General features: G+C 40.1%; 4 protein-coding genes and 5 non-coding genes across 11 annotated transcripts in view; 2 read left to right on the top strand and 7 right to left on the bottom strand.

The window, feature by feature from the left end:
- Positions 1-349: 349 nt before the first annotated feature.
- surf6 (surfeit 6) lies at positions 350-4054 on the bottom strand. Its single transcript, XM_042509896.2, has 4 exons — positions 3824-4054; positions 1636-1839; positions 1454-1536; positions 350-1228 (listed from the first exon to the last, which is right to left on the bottom strand). Exons 1-4 carry the CDS (start codon positions 3912-3914, stop codon positions 536-538), a joined length of 1071 nt encoding a protein of 356 aa, XP_042365830.2. The 5' UTR covers positions 3915-4054; the 3' UTR covers positions 350-535.
- surf1 (SURF1 cytochrome c oxidase assembly factor) lies at positions 4008-7141 on the top strand. The gene is made up of 9 exons (XM_042509897.2): positions 4008-4210; positions 4302-4368; positions 5033-5160; positions 5247-5329; positions 5546-5737; positions 5837-5909; positions 6393-6555; positions 6746-6827; positions 6924-7141. The coding sequence occupies exons 1-9, from the start codon at positions 4148-4150 to the stop codon at positions 6988-6990; spliced, it is 918 nt and encodes a 305-aa protein (XP_042365831.1). The 5' UTR covers positions 4008-4147; the 3' UTR covers positions 6991-7141.
- A 1286-nt stretch (positions 7142-8427) lies between these two features.
- On the bottom strand, positions 8428-14927 carry rpl7a (ribosomal protein L7a). The gene is made up of 9 exons (XM_088071455.1): positions 14766-14927; positions 12186-12200; positions 11113-11233; positions 10762-10911; positions 10341-10481; positions 9878-9957; positions 9442-9572; positions 8667-8736; positions 8428-8565 (listed from the first exon to the last, which is right to left on the bottom strand). The coding sequence occupies exons 1-9, from the start codon at positions 14925-14927 to the stop codon at positions 8461-8463; spliced, it is 975 nt and encodes a 324-aa protein (XP_087927581.1). The 3' UTR covers positions 8428-8460.
- On the bottom strand, positions 9739-9815 carry LOC121960328 (small nucleolar RNA SNORD36). Its single transcript, XR_006106959.1, has one exon. It is a non-coding gene; the product is annotated as a small nucleolar RNA SNORD36 (small nucleolar RNA).
- LOC121960336 (small nucleolar RNA SNORD36) lies at positions 10035-10107 on the bottom strand. Its single transcript, XR_006106967.1, has one exon. It is a non-coding gene; the product is annotated as a small nucleolar RNA SNORD36 (small nucleolar RNA).
- LOC121960339 (small nucleolar RNA SNORD24) lies at positions 10587-10657 on the bottom strand. The gene has a single exon (XR_006106970.1). It is a non-coding gene; the product is annotated as a small nucleolar RNA SNORD24 (small nucleolar RNA).
- Positions 10992-11065, bottom strand: LOC121960338 (small nucleolar RNA SNORD24). The gene has a single exon (XR_006106969.1). It is a non-coding gene; the product is annotated as a small nucleolar RNA SNORD24 (small nucleolar RNA).
- LOC121960337 (small nucleolar RNA SNORD36) lies at positions 11314-11386 on the bottom strand. The gene has a single exon (XR_006106968.1). It is a non-coding gene; the product is annotated as a small nucleolar RNA SNORD36 (small nucleolar RNA).
- usp20 (ubiquitin specific peptidase 20) overlaps positions 14813-15869 on the top strand; it is a 15548-nt gene continuing 14491 nt past the window's right edge. The window contains exons 1-2 of one of the 3 annotated variants that reach the window (XM_088070969.1): positions 14813-15087; positions 15316-15420. In XM_088070969.1, the coding sequence (XP_087927095.1) occupies positions 15343-15420 (78 nt within the window). In that variant the 5' untranslated portion in view covers positions 14813-15087; positions 15316-15342. Of the gene's footprint in view, positions 15421-15869 lie in introns of all 3 variants that reach the window. The other 2 variants (XM_042508939.2, XM_088070970.1) reach the window with 2 other exon arrangements.

The raw sequence follows: 15869 nt of genomic DNA, 5'->3' as shown, positions 1-15869 counted from the left end.
AGCATATGGATTAGCATGTGGTGGGCAAACTGCCCATTACAGACATGCCAAACAGCATATGGGAAACATTAATTTTTAACGTGAAAAGACTTTATTAAATTTTTTTAAGGGTTTTGATCACATGGTCCATTTGTTTTGGAGTGGAAGAGACCTCCACAGATAATTCGGCTCTGGTAAAAACCTCCTGAATAATAAACAGAGGGCATTGTAACTGGTAATAGTTTCAGCAAGTTGCAATCTGCAGTCCTCACCACCACTAAATCCCTCTGAATCTTACACACCTTTAGAAGACTCAAACCAACACGGATATTTGGTCAAATAAATTCTGCAACAGAGGTTGCCACTCATGTCCTAGTGATCACATTTTATTGACTGTAACACACATAATATTACTCCTTGACAGGACTGAAGGAACAACATGTGCAGCTGCAGTATCAATTTCATATCATGTAATTAAACACACTGCCGATTTACTTATTTAAACATTGTCTCTCGTCTTTACAAAAAACATCACAGGACACACACACTGCTCTCTCTACAATGCTACTTTTTTCAAGTCCTCGGGCAGCACTCTGCCTTTCTTCCTCGCCTTGTCCTTCTTCTTCTCTGTTTTAACTTGCTTGCGTCTCTGGATGTTCTTTCTTCTCTTGTCCTGGCGTTTCTGCATCTTCTCTACGACGTTCTCACTGCGCTGGCCCCACTGCTTCTTCCTCTGAGCACGCCTCTTCTCCTTCTTCTTCAACGACGAGCGCAGCATGTCCTCGTCGTCTTTGATTTTGATGCCCTCCGCCTTATAAAGGATGTTGGTCCACTTCATCTTCTCCTCCATCTCTCGGGCCTTCTCCTGGTCTTTCTCCCTCAGCTGTTCCAGCTTTGCTTTGCGAGCCTCCACGCGACTCAGCAGCTGCTTGTAGTTCTTCCCTGTCAGCGGTGTTATCTGGCCTTTCATGCTCTGCTTCTTGATCTTCTTCTTCTGAATCTTATCTACATACCCTTCTTCTACTGTCTCCACCTTGTTGAAGACGATGGCGGTTTCATTTCTCTTGCTTGCAGCCGGGGCGCTCTCCGCTTCCTTTTTTATCTCTGGCTGCTGCTGTTCTTGGCCACTTTCTTCAGCCAGCTTCTTCATCCGAAACTCTTTCCTCTTCCTCTTCTTGCGCTCCCGTTCCAGCTTTCGTTTTGCTCGTTTTGCCTGGACTGCCTCTGATGCTGCATCTTTTGGGGCTCCCTGATGAAACATTAGAATAACATGTTAGTCTAACTGTAGCCAAATATAAACTATGAAAGAAATAAAACAGGGATGGATATGCATATATTTTGTAATGAACTCTGGCAGGTTAGCACATAACTTGATCAATGCGTGGTAGAAGTATACATTCAAATTATTCTACAAATAAACCTAAATTTGTCCAGTTGTCCTTCATTGTTTACACCGTCTTTAAATACTGCGTACCTGCCCTCTGGACTCTTCGATCTTTTCGTGAAGTCTCTTGCGTAATAGATCTACTGTGGAGAAGTTGGACTCTACATTTCCTCCTTCAAAAAAGAACAGAATAGGAAAATATGACTTTAGGAAACACATTTCAATAACATTAATAACAGGAAGGGACTGAGTAACAGACACACTGACTGTACCTTTAGGTGCCTGCGCTCCATTTATGCTCTGAGTTTTGGACGCATTCAGTTCTGCTTTGGACTGGCCTTTCTGTGAGGGTGGAGGCTTTTGTTGAGATTTCGGAGCAGGTGTCTTCTCATCTGGCCCCTTTTCTTTGAAGTGCTTCTTTTTACACTTTTTCTTCTTTTTTGGAGGACCGGCATCATTTTTACTCTTGAAATAAGCTACACACACAAGCAAAATGCATGTATTAATGATTTGATAAATTCAACAGTATATGTTTACCTATTGCATTAGTTTTAACAGTTGCCAGACCAGGAATTTAATAGCATCAAAATGAAAGAAAAAAGTCAGAGAATCAGATGACTCTCTGTCACCAGGGGACACTTTGTGGGTGATACTTCCCCTCAGAAAGTGATGACTATGTCAAACAATTAAATTATTTCAAGCACCTCCCAGACTTAATCATTCTACAGTGTTTGAGACCATAAAAATCAGTTAAAACTGTCAAACTACTGGTAATGCCCCACCCCCTTTCTCCCATTAAACACTGCAACAAATGATTAACAAAGGTAAAATAACCTTTTTAAAATTATCCCCTTTTGTGACCCCTTAATGTAAAGCAAAATATTTTTTGTTATCCCTCAATATAGGTCTCATGTCTACAAATTGTAAGATGTTCTTACATCTTCTTACATGATGATCTTAAAGCAATTTTCCTCTCTCAGTTTTCTCTATTTGAATGTTTTTTAGAGCACTGAAAAGGACTACAACACAGTACTAAAAACAACAGCAAAGAATAAAGAAAATTCTGCCAAAAACCTAATTTAGAGTCTTGGGATTTAGTTTTACTTCCTGTACTTGCCAAGGCAATCGTCTCACTACATTAATGCTGCAACCACTTATAACTGTCTTCCCTGATTGGGAAACACAGGGTTCATCAATGAACCGTTTCGTCTGTAAAACGTCAGAAAATAGTGAAAAATGTCATAATTTCCAAGGGAACGCTGCCTTCAATTGTGTAGAGCAAATCTTACCAAAACTTATCGATTAAATTTAAAGGTCTACTGTCTAGGATTTGGTGTCATCTAGTGGTGAGGCTGCAGACTGCATGCAACTTAAACTTTCGTGTGCCATGAGTGCAAGATAACTCATACCCCTTTACAACCAAAATGAGTGCCTGCACAGGGTGTACTGGTGAGTCCATTCGACGTCATGGACTGGCTGGAGAACAGGTAAATAGCAGAAAGCAGCACAGGTCTTTAAAAACTCTACAGTGGTTACTTATATTGGTTTATGTCGTACTTTTTCAGCCACTCTTTCAAACTTGGTGCAGACTAATTTGGAGGCATATTTTAGCGCTACCCAGGAGGAGATGGACGCTTGTTCGTGGCAGTGCATCGTTGCATCTTGGAGCTAAAATTACTGCGTTCACTTGGGTCTTGTGTTCCCATCAATGCCGATTGGAGCTGGAGGTGATAAATACCTGTAACTACAGCAGAGTCATTTGACGTGGGTGTGAATGCCAATTGCACACTTTCCTGTAGCAAGTGCAGTGGGAATGGAGCTCAAGGTGGCCTTTGCAAAAATGACCCTATCTAGAGCCAGTGTTTGGTTTGTCCGTTCTGCACTTCTGTAGAAACAACATGGTGGACTCTATGGAAGAGGGACCGCTCCCTATGTAGATATAAACGGCTCATTAAAAGCCATCAAAAACAGAGCGATTTTTAATTTTCATAGTTATGAAAATTAAGTTCTAGTTGTGCTATGAGATGATCCTAAATCCTACATACTGGACTTTCAACTTGCAAAAATAAAACCGAAGAAAAGCAGCAAATCACACCAGAGAGCGGAAATTAAGAAAATTTTAGATTTCTGCATCATTTATCACCCAAACGTTATACTGATTCCAAATATTCTTTTTTTTTTGTAAATCGACAACTCTTGTCTCACTTCTAGTATTGCTCTTGCTACACCGGGAAATGCGGCATTTTGACAAATATATTTTGACTTCTTAACAGTGCAGCGCCTCCTTCGGTCAACAGCAGTAATAACACACAAGTTTGAGGACATGTTTTTTACTCTTAGGTGTTTGTCTAAAAACACTTAGCCATAAACTATAAGACTCCACACGAAATTTGCAGTTACTGCACAGAAAAATGACACAGAAAAAGGTGCAAACAAGCTAAAACAGTTAGCCGACATTACCAAACGGTCTCTTCTTCGGCTCCTGCTCTCGTGGAGAAAACACTTTGCTCGCGAGCTTCTGGATGTACGCGTCCCTGGAGGCGAGGTCCATGTCGACAAATAAACCGAGCAAATGTAGCTAAAACAGACACATTAAGACAGCAGCTCCCTGACAGAAAATATCAACACATTTCTGTACACACGTGGGAAACATGCCGGGGCGGAGCGACTCCAAACCGGAAGTAGTAACACCAGAAGAAGTCCCCCCTCTGAACAGTTATGTAGCTGTCATGTAGTCGGTTGTCTCATCGATATTTTACCTCTTCGTAGATTTTTTCGCTCAGCATGGCTTTTTTTAAATCAGCGATGACTTATTCCAGCAGGCTGCTAACGACACTCAAAAAACAGGTGAGTCACGTGTTTCATATCTGCAGTTTTACATCCCAAACTTCACAGTCTCCTCAAAGTCAGATGTCTGAGCTGGTTTTTATTATTGCAGACGCACGTCGTTTACATCAAGAGGACGCTGCTCCTGCCCAGACTGACGCTCCTCAAACGCGCAGATGGTAAAAATAAATAGATCAATAAAATATGCTCACTGCAATAAATATAATTATGACACCGAACTCCTGTTTTTCTTAATAACTTAAAAACGCGCATACAATTAAAACAAAAAACTGAAAGCAAACTCTAAATAGCTGCCAATCATACAACTGCAGACAAAACAAAGACAATAGCATTGGTGAAAGAAGAACTCAAATCTATTACTCGAGCTAAAAGGCGCAATGCTAGTGTAAAAATACTCAGTTAAGGGACTGTTCATTATTTATGAGACGTGAAGGGGTGGTGCAAAATGGAGCTGGACTTCAAATTATTTTTTTTTCAGCACTGGAGAGGGTGTTGTGTTTTATTTGGATAAGAGACACCCAGAACTCCAAAACACACGATTTGGTTTGAAAGGTATGTTTTCTTAAAAAAACCAAAACAACAAAATCACAATATTTATCAAATTACTGGGCTACAGGCATAAAACTGACTCAATTAAAGGGCAAATTGTCTTCAGATTTAGGGAAATTATGGGGAAAAATAACATTTATATACAGTATAATGTATAAATGTAACACTATTTCAGAAAGAGACTTACAAAAATGAACAATTTACAAAAAATATCAGGTGTTTGTCATGTAATGCGTAACTGAATCACATCTGTCCTGTGCTGTGAATGTCCAGGCAGATTCATCACCTTCGGGCGACAGTCGAGCTCCGCAGCAGCCGGAGCAGAGAAAGGAGAAGACTCCTTTCTCAAATGGTTCCTGCTGCTCATCCCTGCCACCACCTTCGGCCTGGGTACATGGCAGGTACAGATTATTCAACTAGTGTTGTCACATTTAAAAAAAAGTGTCCGATGTGCATCTGGTTTGTTATACTTTGTGTTTCTGTGAAGGTGAAACGGCGTCAGTGGAAAATCCAGCTGATCAATGAGCTGAACAGACTCACCACTGCAGAACCCATTCCTCTCCCTCTGGAGTAAGTGCACGTTCGATTATTCTCACACACACTCAGGATTGACCTGCAGGTCACACAAAAAAAGGTTGTTCATTGCAATACACTCAATACAGCTATATAACTTTAGAACTAGGAATATGCATATATATTAAATTAAAACGAAATGCAGCAATTTGTCCTTGTCCTCCCCAAAAAATCTAATTAATGTGCAAATCTGCATCTCTCCCTGCATCCTAGTCCTCATGAGCTGAAAAGCCTCGAGTACAGGAGGGTGACGGTGCGCGGGCGGTACGACCACTCACAGGAGCTGTACATCCTGCCCCGCTCACCGGTCGACCCGGAGAAGGAGGCCAGAGAGGCGGGCAGGCTGTCGTCAAGCGGAGAGACCGGTGCTAATGTCATCACTCCCTTCCACTGCACTGACCTCGGGTAAAAAAAAAAACAGACAAAACACCCTGGAGTTAAAATACAAACTGCAGTATCATTCAACATCCAACACACACTGATCTGTGCTTCCGTCTCCCGCAGCATCACAATCCTGGTGAACAGAGGATACGTGCCGAAGCAAAAGATCAGACCAGAGACCAGGATGAAGGGACAGGTTAGTATTTCACTGACATATCATCAGTATCAATGTCTTTTTATTAAAGGAGTATTCCAGCAGTTTAGCATTGCACGCCTATAGACTCAGGCAGTTAATAATAATAACAAAAAGATTTTGAGAACCAGAGATATTATCTTATTTTGCTTCACATGTTCTACCTTATCAAAACCGAGCGCCTACATCACCCACAATGCAATAAGCCTCACATGGAGCAATCAGATTTCACACAAGTTCAACACAACAGATTTGGATGTGTGAACTCATTTCTGCTGCTGAGAATTTTGTAAACATTTGATTCAACTGGTTTACAGCACTCATCTCTAATTGTATTCATGGATTTATATTTAATTTCTCAGCTATTGCCAACCTCACAAAACCACAAACATCACAAAAAAAACCACAGAATCAAACACTGTCTGAAGTCATACTGATATTCTCATTCAGATTTATTTAACACATTGAAGTAATGCCTGTGTGCAGGTGGAAGGGGAAGTGGATGTGGTCGGCGTGGTTCGGCTGACAGAGACTCGTAAACCCTTTGTACCAAACAACGACGTGGAGAGAAACCGCTGGCATTACCGAGACCTGGAGGCCATGGCCAGCATCACAGGAGCTGAGCCCGTCTTCATTGATGCAGATTTCGGTAAGGTCTGAAGAACTACAAAGTCCATGATGCTCTTTGACTCAAATACATTGAAGTGAAAATCAGATCAAATATATAGCTGGCTCATATGCTTAGTAATAACTGTTCCACAAGTGTGCAGAGGAAGACGTGTTAAATCCACTTGCTTAAATACAGATGTTTGTTATTAACATTAATTATGATCATACAGGGAGCACCATTCCTGGTGGACCAATAGGTGGACAGACCAGAATCACACTCAGGAACGAACATATGCAATATATAGTCACATGGTAGGTAAATCAACTATTAAATCCCGTTGCTAAGACTTTCTGGATTCTGTTTTGCTGTAAATAACCCACTGTTGTTTCACTTTTTTTCCCTCTTAGGTATGGTTTATGCGCAGCAACTTCCTACATGTGGTATGCAAAGTTCATCAAGAAGATTAAATTTTGATTAAACGCAGCCAACTTGCTGTATTATATATGAATACTGCATGAAATATGGCAAAGCAAATTCAGTTTGCTGCATACATTCACTGACAGATATGTAAATAGTTGATTATTCTGTGAACAACATGTGAGAAAATAAATATGAATTCATTTCACCTCTGCATTCATTTTTTCATGCATGTTTCCAGCTACGTGGTTGGAACACTGTAGGTAAAACACTATTTCAAATAGAAATAAAAAATGAAGAACTTTGACATGAATTTAAAGATTTGAGCAAGAAGTTGTTACATTAGAGATAAGAGCTGCAGTCGTAGCTTGAGCTGGACCAATTTATTCACCACAGTGACTCATAACTTTGTCTACATTCAATTAAACTAAACCAAACCATCTCAGAGGGAATAGTTTGAAGACTTATTTGTCTCAACATTTAACATTTCTTTATTGTTTTAATTTATATTTTTACTTTCAAAAAAAAAGTTTTTAACACACCAGGCAGGTCCGCTCCGTTCCAAAATGTAACATCATACACTCTCTCCTACCCTGACTCAGCTGTTTATAAATTTAGATAAACTGATCTCATCACCCACTGTTAGGGTTGGAAATGTATTTTTTCCCACCTGCCACTGTGGCTGCTATATTCCAAAATTTGCCAGCCACTCAATAGATAAACATTGTTTTTGGCTGGTATGTTCAGCAAAACCACAGCACATATTTTACCAGCCAAAAACAACGTTTATCTATTGAGTAGCTGGCAAATGTGGCTGCCGATTTCAAACACTGTATCCCATACTGCAGAAAAAAAAATGCTGCGTTGATTTAATTAGTGAACAACATTTCTCAGATATACAGCGCTGTCAGTCAATCCACAGTTGCATTTTACCCCCAGAAATCTCTACATTTATGCTGTGTTACATTCAAAGTCAGAAGTCAAAATATTCTGACCTTGCGCTAGATTAAGTACAATGAAACGCCACTCACACTCAGAATTCCTATTTGTGAACTTGGGGGAAAACCATGTACCCCGACTTCAGTGATCTGCCGTCACGATGATGGCAGCATTCGTAGACTGTATATAAGAAAATGTCTTTATGTACAGTGTGTGAGGCCGCCGAGGCGCACATTGTTAATGCTAAGAGATCAACTAAAAGACATATATTTGAATGTATTTACTTGAAATAACATCATATAGTGAAACCTGTTCTGCATGTAAATTGATGTCAAAATATTGGTATTTGATATTACTATATAAAAACATAAAGTGGCCCCGCTAATCGTGTCATTGTCCATACTAGCCACAGAGACACCAGTTCATCCCCGTCATGTTTTTCTTTACAGTCGGCGTTATGAAACACTTGGAGGTCAGAATTTTCAACCGGGAAATTCTGACCTCCGACTGTGAATGAAACGCATTAGTTATAACAATAAAAACAAAAAAGGTCTCTTTTTAGGACATACATTTTTTATTCCAAACAATTTAACCAAGCTTGGTTGCCAGTTCCTTGGCCTTTGCCTTCTCCAGCTTAGCGATGCGGGCTGTGGATTTAGGGCCCATGATACCACCTCCCCAGTGACGACGGATCTGCAATACAAGTTTGCAAGGAGTTAAAACGGAGCAATTTGATATTAACGTGCAATTTTACTCATGTGGAGGCACTTGAGTTATCTCAGATTAACGCTCACCTCCTCGTATCTGTCATTGTAGTTGGTCTTGATGGCTTCCACGAGCTTGGCAAGTGCACCTTTATCCTCACTGGGGAAAAACAAAGCCAGTTAATACAGTGCTGCTACAAAACATTACTGATTCAATGAGCATGTCAACTTCAAAAGGATCATGTAGATGAATGCACTTGTACACATTCATTATACCTAAACATTTCAGTGCAGCGTATCGACTCAGCGAAAAACAAGTATTGTCGGGATACTAGAATTTCTAACTCCATTTCCTCAATAAACATTCATATAATACGATTTGACACAACCGGGAAAAACTGACATTGATAGCACAACATTTGAAATTGTTAAAGCGATAAATATAACAAGACTGTAACCCGACAACCACGACTGTCCTTTTCTTGGTTATCAGCTGAGAACAGCAGAATGACCGCAATAAAGTTTAGCAACAGAAAACAAAGTGCAGCTGGTCCCGGTGTGTTGATGCTGCAGAAAATAGTATTGACAGTTTCAAACATCCTGAATGTAAATGTAACGCAACAAAGATATTTGACAAAACAAAACACTCATCGCACATCATGAAAATCTAGCTCATTCTGCACTACATCAATTATGTCGATCAGTCACGCAAAGACAAGACACTGCTACAGAACATGCCCTGGAAACACTTTTTAAAGACACATGAAAAACTCTTGTTGTACTAGTCGATAAATGGACAAAGATCTTGTATTAAAGATAACGTGCCACATTTAAACAACACAGCTCAGTTAACGCGCACACTTACGGGTTCGTCTGTGTGAAGGCAACTGAAGTGCATGTCTTTCTGTGCACCAGTCTGCCCAGTCTAGCCTTGCCCTTGACGATGCAGTATGGGACGCCCATCTTACGGCATAGAGCTGGCAGGAAGACGACGAGCTAGAACAGCAAGGAAAACACCAGAGAATTAATAATTTTGGAAAAAGAATCGACTTCAGGTAATGCCAGAGGGCAAAAAAAACACCAAAACAACTGCTGAATCTGACCAAAGACGGTAACGTCCTCAATAAATGCTGTAGTCAAAACATAATCTTGGTTTGTGGTCTCTGCTCAGGGTTAAAAAGCTCGTAAGTTTTGATCCACACAGAGGATTCAGGTGAAGAAATTCAAACATCATTGCCAGCGACCACTTCCAAGACTCAAACGTTCCCAGTATGACAGAGTTCCACTGCTGCACAGCTCACCTCAATTGGATCCACATCGTGGGCGATGATGACCAGCTGGGCCTTCTTGCTCTCCACCAGAGAGGTGACAGTGTTCACACCTGCAGAGACGAGGGAAAAAGAAATGATCTTCTACCCGGAAAACACATTATGAAAATATCCAATGTATATGTCGGCCAATGCTCAGGGTTAAAAAGCTCATAAAGCATCAAGGCAAGTTTCAGGTGAAGAAATTCAAAACATCACTGCATAGCGGCCAAGTTAAGATGAGAACTCCAGATGGGTGTTTACAGATAATCAAGTTGTTTCACGCAGAAATAATTCAGCTTCAACAAACGACGACTAACATTGGCTGCTGAACAACAGCTGGATGAGCAGGGCTTTAAAGAAGTTTGCAGCCTCACTGAGTCTTTGTGTAGAACAAATAAAATGTTTCCCATCAAAAACACTTCCTACAGCTCTGTATTCGTTCAGTGTGCCTCACCTGCGCGGAGGACAGGGGGCCTCTTGGTCGGGGTGTCTCCCTTTCCGGCTGCCTTCTGCTCAGCGCGGGCCAGCAGCCTCTGCTTCTTCTCCTGCTTGGTCTCCGGCCTGTACTTGTGGGCCAGCTTGAACAGCTGTGTGGCTTAAGAGGATCAGAGAGGACATTGCAAATTTAAAATTCGTCTATCATACAGTGGCTATTTGCATGGTTTGTTGTGCAGCACGCGTGGACGGAATTTTCAGTAACTGCATCAGTGATCTTGGTGGAAATGTCAGCACAGTTGCTCAGATAGCAAATATTCTTTCACATCATTTGCAAAGTCACAATGGCAGTATTTAGTACCAACAGGCCATTTTAAAAATACTACAGAGAAATACGTGCATAGTTGCACCCCCTGATGCCAAAAGCTCTATTAACTCACCGGTCTGGCGGTCCAGAGCCTGGGTGAACTGGTTGATTGCAGGGGGAACCTTCAGACGCTTGTAGAGGATGGAGCGCTGCCTCTGCAGGCGGATATAACGAGGCCATTTCACGAAGCGTGTCAGATCACGCTTGGGCTGAATATCCTGGCCTGTAATTTAAAAAAAATTGAATAAAAAGTTTAGTATGTAATAAACTGAGAAAAAAAACTTCTCATTTTATAATCTTGAGTGCATCAGCGATCTTGGTGGGAAAGGTTGTCTTCAGTGTTGTTAAGATAGCAAATATTCATAACATCATCTGCACCATTACGACCTCCAGATCTCCCACATCTCTACCTAAGGTTACGTACCGATGCCAAAGTTCTTTGGCCTCTTCTCGAAGAGGGGGTTGACTACTTTTTTGGCCTCATGTTTCTTGGCCACGGAAGGGGCGGGTGCCACCTTCTTCCCCTTAGCCTTCTTTCCCTTAGGCTGTCAAGAAGAAAACAGTGTTAACATTAATTAATAAAGAATTCACTGTATATAGAAACAAAACCATTGTCTGTTTGGCCAATGCTCAGGGTTAAAAAGCTCAAAAACCATCACGGCAAGTTTCAGGTGAAGAAATTCAAGTCATCATTGCATAAAGGCCAAATAAGACATGACTGCACACACTTTAAAATGTTCCATATATACCCTAAAGGATGTTTCTGCCTCACTGCACACTAACACAAAATATACAATCTACACTAAAATATTATGTCTAATTCCTTTTAAGTGAAAGCCAATTTTACAAAACACCCAACTGATCCTGAAATTATTAATAAACTACGTACTTTGACACAAAGTTAGCAGTGTAAATGTGGGATTAGGCTACAGCTTTCTGTCAAGTTAAGTGCACAGCATCACCATTGTAAGGGCCAATATATTTATAATGCTTTTGCCATATAAAGGTGAACTTCAGAAGCTTTTGGTTGGAGATTTTAATCTAAATATGAAATTAACACTAATTGCACTGATCCTCTTTACCAGCATAAATGAGCCTTAGTATCCATTACTTAGCATGCAGCTTTGCCCTGCCAGCTAAGATTACTTATTACATTTCCCAAAATACATACTTTACGTACTTCAGTCCGAAAACAGTTAGTTGTCACAGGAAAGGCAAAACTTCGGACTAAGGTTTGACAGCATTACAATGAACTAAGCTCGGGACATCCTCATGCTGCCCAGTCTGCACTGCGTTAGCATGTCATACAAACCGAGCTATGGACGATGCTACTGCTTCAGCTAACGTTAGCCGGCACAACTGACGCGTTTTCACTGACAAACTCAAGACATGCTGACGTTATCTAACTACCAGGTCAGAGAAACACGGGCTAAATGTGAGATCCTGTTGCCTTCAACAGTGCTAACGCAAACACAAGACACGCACGGGCCCACTCACGTTAGCAGTACCGGGTTAACTACCCAGAGCCACACTGAAGACACCACCTATGGGTCCCGTTTTACTTCCATTAGTCGCAGATTAAAATTGAATTACGAGATAAGCGCTGACATTTCACATTCACGTGGAAAAGCAGACTAATTAAACTTAAATTATCTTACAACCCAGCGTGTTCACCACCGTTAGCTTTAGCTCCTAACAGGGAGCCATGGTGCTACTAATACCGGCTACACCGAGTCAACTTTACCAAGTTTTAATCCAAAAACAGCACAACTACGACGCTCAATATCGGCATTATATAAACGAACAGGCTCTAAAAAAGTCATAGGTACATCCCGCAATGTAAGAAAAAGCACACATAAGAAGATGACAGCAGATATAGTAGATAGAGTATTTCTTGAGGAGAATCGGCTATGCACCCACCATGTCGGTTCAGGCAGAAAGGAAGAGCGAGGGATTCTGGGTAGCGTAAATACCGCGAGGCTTGCAGCGTGGTAACGTGGCCTCGTGCACTGATCTGGAGTCAGATATTAGAGCTGCTCGCGCCTCCAGCTCTGTGTTTTGACTCTGACTCAGGATCAGTGTTAAACTATACAGCTGTATACGTAATTTCCCATCACCTTTTAAAAGAAGTTACAATGGAACAAAAAAAGTGTATTATTTTGTTAAAAATGTATGTACATTTTTAAATGAAAAAATTAAATAAAAAAGCTGAAACGTTTTATTATGAATCCCATGTAAATTACTTTAATGTAGTAAACATTTTATGCAAGTGTAAGTTAGTCGATGTATTAAAAATAATATTTATCTTTAAAATAATTATTACTTAGATTTTTCAGAAATTAAATAATACCCTAATCAGAAAATAATGGATATATATATATATATATATGTGTATATATATATATATATATAAAAAAATATTATATAATATTATATATAATTATATATGTATACATATACAGATGTATTTTTAGTCTTGAGAAAATATATTATACACAGCTGTTTTATTTTAATTGTAGCCTTTTGACTATATTTAACAATTTCAATAAAATGAACTTTTTATAAAAGGATTCTAATAGGATTAGATCAGTAGATTAGTTAGGATGAGTAGATTTTTTTCCCTTTTTATGTGCATAAAATACTTTAAATGTAATTTTATTAGAACAGCATTTTGTTGTCTTATCCTGCACAATATTTCCAAATTGTAATATGTCATCATATGTTTTGTAACAATATATTTTGCCACTAAAGAAAGGCATGGGAGTGTTTGTCTTTTTGTGCAGTGAAATAATGAAATCTTCCTATAAATGCCCACTTCCCTTCAATACTATTGTTGCTCATGGCCATGGCATTGTGCATGCTGGTTCACTGTCACACCGCCATGGCTTAACTAGGATATTTAAATACAACAGAGCCATTGGTACTACATTAATAGCAACAGTGCTTTTCTGTGACAAACAAACATGTCTGCTGTGATAAAAGCACATTCGGGCACACTGATCCAGTTTACATATTTACAGTTAAACTCAGTTTTGATGTCCTCCTTTGTCAGTTTTTCTACTTCATTTCCATACCTGAATGAGTTGGTGTCCACATAAATGTAATATTTTACTCTTCACTAACTACTCTGGAAATAGTGAACAAAAGTTCATAAAGTATATTAAGATGGTTTCTAATTGCACCTTGTGTATGCTGACACAGTTACTGCACATGAGTATGTTGTCATATCCCACCCGTTTAGTCCATTCAGCATTATCCACAATATAAACATTAAAATAATCTGCCCTTTATTGATTTTCACCTGGTAAATAGGAATCACATCTGTGCACCCCTTTGCATCTGTGGACCATATAATCCATCAGTGAAGAATTACTCAAATTCCACATAATTACGGTCACACAACTACAAAAATCAGAGAAACTAAAGAGCAAAGGGTAAAAATGCCTATTTGTTATCAATCTAATACTTATTTTGTCTAATTACACGACTTTAGAAGACACTTAATTGATTTGAAATCAATCAACAGTGCAAAATGGTGACATCTGCTGGCCAAACATTGGGATTAAATTTATTTGGATGGATTAAATCTGACACCAGTACAAGTAGTTTTATTTGCTTATAGTATTGTTATTTTGTCGAATAAAGTTTGAATACCGTATAAACGGAGTTCACACCTTTGTTTTTGAATTAAAGAGTCTGCTGCGAGCGGAGATGGACTTACAACGTAACGTTACTATCAAAAATGTCAAAGTATTACTTAAAGTATTTTACTCTGACTGAAGACAAGTGAGATACCGTTTGTAAACACAAAATTTTCATCAATCTTATGAATAGCATGGCTCTATTATAAATCGATGAATAGGGCATATATGTTCTCGCCTTCCCAACGTGGATGTGGAGACCCATTAAACCGACGTACAGTATTACGTCACTTCCGTAAACAGCGAGTTTCTCCATTACTGAATAAAATCTATTTAAATCAGTGTATTTTAATAATGTTAAGATTCACATATATGGCAAAGATGCTTGACTAAGAAGATAAAATCGATGAAAATGAGGTGTTAATTTTAATCGCACGTTGCTGTGGGCCGGCTCCGGCAGGCTGACGTCCTCGCGCTGCCTCCGCCTCCTCAGCCTGCGTCGGGCCGAGCTGCGGATGGGAGGCGGTGGGAGTTGTTTGAGGATGGTGGGCCGGGGTATCGCGTCTCTCGGCTTGGTTCCTCGATATCTCGCTAGCATACATTCAGTCGCCTGCCCGCATCCAGTATGAACCGTTTACAAGAAAAATAAAAAATAGCGATTGTCCTCGTGGCAGCTGCATCTGATGGTAAATACGAGTCACTCAGAACTGCTGCTGCCGCTGTCATCGCTGCAGTCCGGAGATGATTTCTGAGCTTTGGTAAACATAAGGCCTTTCAGCTGTCAGATGTTGTTTGGGGGTTATTGTGATAAAATGGCCACATCAGCACCATGTATATCTAACTCATGTTTCCGTTAACGCGCAGAGAGGATGCGCGCGTGATTTCCACCAGTGCAGATCGTGTTTTTACGTCGAGACGACAAAGCTAGCTTTAGCAGCAGCTTGTCATCTGAATCACTAGTTTTGTTATTACTGTCAAATCAGCAGACGTCCCTCTGAAGACAGCGAGTAACTATGGCTGAACAAGACATTTGTCCTCACCTGGACTCCATAGGAGAGGTAACCAAAGAGGACCTCCTCCAGAAATCTAAGGTGGGTTTGTTTGTTTTTTTTCTTCATTCATTTACTGCAAATGTTCTGCACAATGTCAAAGATGCTCGGTACAGGTCACTGGCTGTCTGTGTCAGGGCCTTAAGGTTGATGTAGCAGCCTTATACCAGTGTAATAATAACAACATGAGCTGGAATATATGTTCTGCTAGGGACTGTTCATTATTTATAAGCGGGGAGCCGGTGGTGCAAAATGGGGGAGGCACTTCATATAATTTTGTAAGCACTTGGGAGGGAGATGTTATTTGATTTGACTTAGGGGGAGGACATTCAACTTAAAAAGGTATTTAAAAACCACCACCACACGCACTATTTCCGCATAACAAGTAAAAAGTAACTCCAGACCACTAACAAAACTTCTATGACAACATGCTGTGATTGATCACAATGTTTTTGTTAAAATGGGGCAATAATTGAATATTATTCTATTAA

This window comes from Plectropomus leopardus, chromosome 20, assembly GCF_026936395.1.
Source record: "Plectropomus leopardus strain MGB_pleo_1.0 chromosome 20, ASM2693639v1, whole genome shotgun sequence".
In the NCBI taxonomy this organism is placed as follows: Eukaryota; Metazoa; Chordata; class Actinopteri; order Perciformes; family Serranidae; genus Plectropomus; species Plectropomus leopardus.
This window is presented reverse-complemented; position numbering and strand designations above follow the sequence as displayed.